The sequence below is a fragment of the Solanum lycopersicum genome, chromosome 1 (genome assembly GCF_036512215.1).
Source record: "Solanum lycopersicum chromosome 1, SLM_r2.1".
Classification (NCBI taxonomy): Eukaryota; Viridiplantae; Streptophyta; class Magnoliopsida; order Solanales; family Solanaceae; genus Solanum; species Solanum lycopersicum.
This window is the reverse complement of record NC_090800.1, coordinates 62,229,197-62,236,552: the sequence shown is the minus strand read 5'-3', so window position 1 is coordinate 62,236,552 and position 7,356 is coordinate 62,229,197. Positions and strand designations below refer to the sequence as shown.

At 32.6% G+C, this 7,356-nt stretch overlaps 2 protein-coding genes across 2 annotated transcripts; both read right to left on the bottom strand.

The window, feature by feature from the left end:
* Nucleotides 1–1,112: 1,112 nt before the first annotated feature.
* On the bottom strand, nt 1,113–2,703 carry LOC101259364 (protein AGENET DOMAIN (AGD)-CONTAINING P1-like). The gene is made up of 3 exons (XM_010320920.4): nt 2,379–2,703; nt 1,795–2,271; nt 1,113–1,373 (listed from the first exon to the last, which is right to left on the bottom strand). Exons 1-3 carry the CDS (start codon nt 2,559–2,561, stop codon nt 1,341–1,343), a joined length of 693 nt encoding a protein of 230 aa, XP_010319222.1. The 5' UTR covers nt 2,562–2,703; the 3' UTR covers nt 1,113–1,340.
* Nucleotides 2,379–5,169, bottom strand: LOC101259666 (protein AGENET DOMAIN (AGD)-CONTAINING P1-like). The gene is made up of 3 exons (XM_004229052.5): nt 4,563–5,169; nt 2,976–3,455; nt 2,379–2,866 (listed from the first exon to the last, which is right to left on the bottom strand). Exons 1-3 carry the CDS (start codon nt 5,019–5,021, stop codon nt 2,753–2,755), a joined length of 1,053 nt encoding a protein of 350 aa, XP_004229100.2. The 5' UTR covers nt 5,022–5,169; the 3' UTR covers nt 2,379–2,752.
* Nucleotides 5,170–7,356: the final 2,187 nt, after the last annotated feature.

Sequence of the window (7,356 nt, the reverse complement as noted above, 5' to 3'; positions counted from 1 at the left end):
AAATTAATCTCATATTGTACAATAAAAATAATTAAAACATGTGATGATTGTGTGATGACTAGGATAATTACTGGTAATTGTGGATAATGATTAATAATAGTATTGATTAACTATATAGTCATAAATAATAACTATTAATAGCAATCTGATTTACTCATTGCCGAAAAATTATACTAAGAATATAATTAAGAAATTACAAAGAAGCAGAAAAGAACGGTCAAATTTCAAGTTTACATAAATATATATAAATTATACTAAAAAAATCTCAAATTAAAAAAAATTATCATAATTTTCATTTTAGTTGTTCTAATACTACCCAATATTACCTTCTCTTTTTCTTTATGAAATTTAATTTTAATATTTAACTTTATGAAGTTCACGTATATTGATTTCTTAATGATTTTCATATTAAATCTAAATGTTTTTTATAGCTTTTCTTATATAAAAATTATGTGATTAACAAAAAATATCTTTTATTAAAGTAATTATTGATATTAGTATGTAATTTTATTTTAATTTTTTTCATAACAGTAATAACATTAAGCCTGCGCTATTTATCAAGAATCCAATTGCAGATTTTCTTTTGATTTAATTTACAAACAGATGTTGTCGTGAGTAGTAGATTTATAGTTATTTGAATATATTGTGTGAAAAATAAATACATGATCACTTAATTAAGAGTCCATACAAATTTCTACATCTGTTAAGTGGCTGCAGTAATTTTCTGAATACCTGCGCATTCTCTCGAATTTTGTCCGAATACTTCATAGATATGGAGAGCGACTAAAGTAGATAAAACAGCTGGGTTTACAAACGGTGCTCTTATGCGAAAGGCTTTTGTTTTGTTAATAGTAAAAAATAAAATGAATTATTACAATTCAATCCAAGAATTTTTTTTGACTAATATCCCCAATGATTAAGATTAGAAGTCTTCATTTAAGTGTTAACCAATTACATGCAAATAAATAAGGCCTATATTTGTTTCCCCCCAAGACAAGAATCAGGAGCTGGTGTAGGAAAAAAAAAAGAAAAGGTGTAAGCTTGGAAATATGTATTTTCCAGAAACATAGATTTTGCAATAAGCCTTGTGGTAGTTGATTTTGACAAAAAAAAAAAAAAAATAGGCTTGTATTGTATTTAAGAAGCCATAATAGTAACAAAAGGAAAGTTTAGCTCTTCCAAGTTTGTCGATCATACTATTCATGTACATGTCGAATGATAACGTAAAACTATATGTACAAGTCAGGCAACTTGGGGATGTTTCGCTGCACAATTTGATGTTTTTATGAACGAGAAAAGTGCAAGATCTTCGAGGAGCTTGTTCAAGTCTGTAAATATCATCATGCTTTGTCCTGATCATGAATATACCGACCCTGCAAACCAACACATTCTGGACAAGTATTCTAGATCAAGATATCCAACAGTTTTAAGAATGAAATTGAAAAGATTGCAACGTCAAGAATTTCCTTCATAATTTCTTACTTTGTTAAATGCAGTAAAACAGTAGGCGGAGAAGCAAAACCATACGATCACAGGTAAACAAAAAAACAATTTGGGAGTCATTATGTCCAAATATAACAGAGACCATTAATCAGTAGCTCTTTCTGTTACTGTATAACCAAAAAATCCCACCCCTATACAGCCTCGCCTTTTGTCTGCACCTAACAGACATCACATATTGTACTCTTACCACTAGACCAAAGTCTCGAGCAAGATCACCAAATCAGCAGCTCTATGTTAATAACATCACAAAGTAAGTTAGCTACTTGAAAAGAAACAAGAATCACATCATACCCTTTTAGCAGCAATCCATTCTCCATCTAGCCAGTTTTGACGGGGCCTCAAATCAGAATGCTGAAATTCCAAGATCTCATTTGTTGTTCGAAAGTAGACCATATAATTTGAACCTATGAGGACTTTGCACACTTGACCAGCCCACCATCCACCATTATGCCAAGCATCAACTTCATCAAGTGGCCTGAATTGATCAGCTTGTTGGATTACTGGGGGAGAAGGCCTTATAAAAAGAGCATCTACTTCTTCAGTCAGAAGGTCAGTTTCATCATCAGTTTCTAGAGTCTGGTATTGTAGCAAATACTTCCTATTTCCTAGAGGTCTCACAATCGTAGCAGGGTACCATGAACCCTGGTAACCTTCTTCATCACTCCTCACCTCCACCTTTGCTCCAACACAAAAATTTGTATGACTGGCTACTCCACCCTTCCGTCTCTTTAAGTTCAGTTTGGGCTTCAGTTGGAGTTTAGATTTTTTCTGCATGTCAGGTGAATCACATAGGTATGAAGTACCAAATAATCTCAACCATAAAGCTTTTGAAGAATAAATCAAATAGTAATTTTCAAAGAAGAAGGTTGTCATACCATGAATGCAATGACCCATTTCCCATCTATCCACTCTTGATGGGGTCTCAAAGTGAAATGGTCAAACACCAGCTCCTCATTTGTCGTCCAAAAATAAACCATGTACTTTAAGCCGTCAAGGATTTTGCATATAAGACCAACCCACCATCCCTCATTATACCATGCGTCAACTTCTTCAACCATTTTAAATCTGTCAATTCTTTGAATTATAGGAGGGCAGGGCCTAATGTCAGAAGCATGTGCCTTTTCTTTAAGGGGCTCAGATTCGTCTTCAGTTCGTAGTGTCAGGTATTCCACCAAAAACTTATGCTCACAAATGGAATCAACAATTACTGCAGTGTACCAGGAGCCCTGGTATCCTTCTTCATCACTTCTCACTTCTCCCTCATCCCTTTGCTGAACTTTGGCTTCGATGTCCTTCCACTACACTTTATCCTGATTTTCAGCTCCTTTGACTTCAGTGTCATGTCAGATGAACTTCTATCAAACTTAAAGAAATTGAGGGAACAGAGGAGGATGTACAAAGAAAAAGAAGATTGTTATGAAGGCTCGAGGCAAAAAGCCAACAAGTACGAGGAAGAGATTACAGGAACATACCTCTCTGGCAGTAAGCCATTTCTCTCTGACCCATTCTTGACGAGGCCTTAGCATAGAATGCTCAAACACAAATTCATCCTCTGTGTTCATCAAACAAACTGTATACTTTAAACCACCAAGAACTTCTGTTATATGACCTTCCCACCATCCATCATTCAACCAAGCATCTACTCTATCATGATGTTCATATTGATGAAATGATCGTATTTCAGGTGGACAAGGTCTGATGTATGAAGCATCAACCTCTTCTTTGAGAAATTGAGTTCCGTTCACGGTTTTCAGTTTCTCGTATTCAACCAAAAACTTGTCATAGCCAACAGATTCAACAATAGCTGCAGTATGCCATGAACCATAGCAACCTTCTATATCACGTTTCACCTCCACAGACATCCCTTCGCTAAATACATCCTTCCAAGACCGGCTACACATTATCCTGAGTTTGACCCCTCTTGACTTCAGCTCTACCTCTGGTCTGTTTTTCTGCATGCAATAATTTTGTGTTTTTGATAAGTTTCTGCATCACAATAATTTTAACTAGGTAGTATACATGAAAAAGGAGATAAACTTTAGACTACGATACATCAAATGAATTTTAACTTGGTAGTATACAGGAAAAGTATACTCCACCAAGTGAATATTCAGCTAAGTACCCTATAAAATGTAATGCATGGTCTGATACAACTTCCTGTATAATTATATAAGCAAATGCCAAATAAGCGTAATTAGAAGGAATGCATTCTCAACTACACATCTTTTGTTTATTTGTTAACAAAAAAGTGTAATAGGAGGAAGACTTTAAATATACGAAGACAAGAAGAGAAATTTACAGGTAGATATGTCAATTCAATTTCCCCTGGCACATAAATCTTGAAAGAAATATCAACTATATTTGATGGTTAAAGATTCACTAACATATGCATAATCAAATAACAAAAGTGAATGATTTGATTCATTTCATATATATTTCACCAATAGCATCGTCCTCGGAACAAAGAATAGTCAAGGAATGTAAGAGAAAAAAAACTGCCATGCCTTAACTACAGCCATTAGAATTGCAATATTTCTGCCAAATTGACAATTTTTCCTCTTGCTATACTGTCAAACAATCAAGAGATTTTCATTGAACTATCAATTAAAATTCGGATCAAAATGCAAGGCTTTCCAAATTCAATTGAAAACAAAAATACCAGTAGAATTGTCAGCTACACATCTCTCTCGAGTTCGTACAACGTAATCCTTGGGAAATTCATGCATCAAGGAATAAAACAGTAATAACAGACCAACAAGGGATTTTAGTAAACCGATAAGAATCAATTTTTCTACTGCACATTCATCTGGAATATACACATTTGTTAGCTTAGACCATCCACAGCTCCCATTTTATAAGAGATAAAACTTTGGGAGAAAAAGAAGGTAAGCAGCCAACTTAAACATAAAGCAGTCTATTAATCCCCATTTTGATTTCAGTATATGTATATAAACTCCTAAAACCAACATGCAATGAAGTCTATATAGTACTTTTTCTCCCCAAATTTGCATGCTACTCTTAAATTTGACCAAATTGGACTAAAGTAATGTATATTTTACCTGGGGCATTTGTTGGAAGTCAAGAGGAGGAAGCCAAGAACCATCATCCCAGACTCGATAAACCCTTAAATCCCATTGTTCCGCTTTAACAATTTCTTCCTCTACACCATCAAGTGAAACGAAATACATAGAATTCTTCAATATATCAGTCACCTTCCCTTTTCTCCACCCTTTTTGTTCGTAAAGAACTTCGACATTGTCACCAACCTTGAAGTACCTGTGAAGCTCCGGTGGAGGTGCAGGACGTACATCACCGGCGTTTACGTACTCCCTCCGGCTTCCAGAAGGTTCCTCGGCGGAAAGGGTCTGGAACTCAACGTAAATTTGACCATTTCTGGTTTTCTTACATGGGGTTGATCGGATTACGATAGAGGGTAACCAGATGGTAAAAGGGTTGGTTTTTAGCACTTCTACGTCATCTCCTTTGTTGAAGCATTGTTGGGCTGTATGCAGTGGCATGTGGAAAACCCTAGAGTGAGCGTGAGAATGAGAAGGGGTTACTTACTGTGAGAGTAGAAATTGTAGGAAGCAGAGGGAGAGGGATAAGGAATAGGAATAGGAATAGGAGAGAGAGCTGTTTGGTGCTTTATGGTGTAGGTACACTTTTCATGAGAATGCTTCAAATTGAAAAATGTGGAGGTCTGACACGTATACTTTTTCATCTTTTTTTCTTTTGGGATAGGATCGGGTGGGGTTAATGTCATGTGTAGCTACTCTCATTTCGAACATGGGACATGAAATTATGAAATTATGATTTGATGAATTTCAACTTTTCATTAACCACACTAAGCGTAATGAGTCGTTACAAAATAACTGATAAGGTTATTTGGTTGTATAGCTGAAATAATGATTTGAAATCATATGATGTAAAGTTGAATTTTTGTTTGAATATATAATTTAAATTTTTGATTTATATTTTTTTGCTCATAAACATAAATACATCATAAATTATTAAAATGATCTCAATTCTTCATAAAATTTTGAAGAAATTAAGCAAATATCTCATAAACTTAAATTAATTATAACATATAGTCGTTATATTGATACTTGTGTGTGTGGGTGTGGGTGTAATATCGTTAAATTTTCTTGTTCATAATCTACTTATTAGTCAATGATACTACACAAGTATATATTTCTATTCTATTATTATTTTATGTTTTTATAGAAATGTGAAATTGAGGACAATGAAGGGTATTATAGTCATTTCATATATATTTCATTTAAAATTTTACAAATTCTATTTTTAAATTTATCACAAATATTTTTTCAAGTGGCTAAACTTCCTCCACAAGTTACATGATTTTTCTAGAAATAATAAATTATAAGATTCTTGTAGAACTAAGTTTATGACACAAATAAATAGACACTAATCATTCTTCATTTCATTCACTCCACAATTCTCTCTCCTCTCATGTATTTTATCAATGAATTTTTCGCTCTTTTATTTCTTATTTGTATCCTAAAAATGCTACACACTCTGATATAAATCTCTGACTAGGAAGGCCAACAATGTAGTTTCTTTAAACATTAAGAACTTTATTTCATTAATTCCCTACATAATAGCCTTACTTTTGTAAACTAATTATAAGACAAAATTTAAATTCATTATTACTTGGTGAATGCATCACTTTTGGGATGTGTTCATATATCATATTTTCAACATAATTTAATTTTTTCGCACTTTTTAAACACCCTAATGAACATATTAATGGACCAGTTAACATGTTAAATTCAATGTCAATCACACTTATTTTTTTTTCAAAAGGCCTCATTCATAAGGAATGCAACTAGTGAGCAAGCATTTCAAGAACAAAATTTTCAACAATTTTGAAGCATGTTATTTTATTTCATTTGGGTCTTTAGACTTTTCAATTTCATGATGTTGTTTTTTGTTTCTGGATTGTAAAAATATTTTTGAATTGTCTAATTTACTTATTTCTCTTTTTATGTATAATTCTAAAACTTCATGTAACATATATATTATTAGATAATTTATTGAGAAGAATATATTTATTTATTACTATTATTTTATCATCGATTAAAATTATTTTAAGCAAGTTATATAAATTATTTATATAACTATATCAAGTTAAATATATATATATATATATATATATATATACACACACACACACACACACACACACACATATACTGGGATTAACAAGACCCTCTTGCATAATGAGATTTAGTTATTTTCTGTTAGGATAAACACTATCTAGTCTGAGACATTATTTTTTATTTTCTTCTCGAATAAACATTTACTAGTTTGAGATGCTATTTTTTATTTTCTCCTAGGATAGTCAGTTCCTACTTAGAGATGTTTTTTTATTTTTCTTCTAGGATAAACACTTCCTAGTCTGAGATCGTTATTTTTATTTTTTCTAAGGATGAAAAATTTCCTAGTATGAGATGAGTGTCATGATAAGTTGCAACTTCTTGATAAATATGAGTGGTACAAGTGTTGTATTATTACTCTTAGGTGAGAGCAATTAAGTGTAACTAAGTCTTAGCAAGAGCATTGAGAGGTGTGCACAAAATTGTATATAATCAGATGAGGTTCTTATTAAGTTTATGATTTTTCAAGTATGCCGACACAGTATATTTGAGCTTTCAATATGGAATAGGCTGATGCAAGCATTATTTTTCCCTTAAGAGTTAGATTAAACGACTTTATAAGAAATGCGGATACCAATTATAGAAAATCTTTTATTGAAGTCCGAAGATATAATGAAAAGTATCTCAGAAAGAAGACTTAGAAGGAATATTTGTGCATGCGCTTGGAGAGTTCAGT

Excerpts from the sequence above, each read along its gene's own strand:
- LOC101259666 (XM_004229052.5), bottom strand. The coding sequence starts at position 5,021 with ATGCCACTGCATACAGCCCAACAATGCTTCAACAAAGGAGATGACGTA. Across the intron at positions 3,456-4,562 it reads ACTTCCAACAAATGCCCCAG|AAAAACAGACCAGAGGTAGA; the intron begins GTAAAATATACA and ends TATTGCATGCAG. Across the intron at positions 2,867-2,975 it reads AATGGCTTACTGCCAGAGAG|TTTGATAGAAGTTCATCTGA; the intron begins GTATGTTCCTGT and ends AATTTCTTTAAG.
- LOC101259364 (XM_010320920.4), bottom strand. The coding sequence starts at position 2,561 with ATGGTTGAAGAAGTTGACGCATGGTATAATGAGGGATGGTGGGTTGGT. Across the intron at positions 2,272-2,378 it reads AATGGGTCATTGCATTCATG|AAAAAATCTAAACTCCAACT; the intron begins GTATGACAACCT and ends CCTGACATGCAG. Across the intron at positions 1,374-1,794 it reads AATGGATTGCTGCTAAAAGG|GGTCGGTATATTCATGATCA; the intron begins GTATGATGTGAT and ends GTTGGTTTGCAG.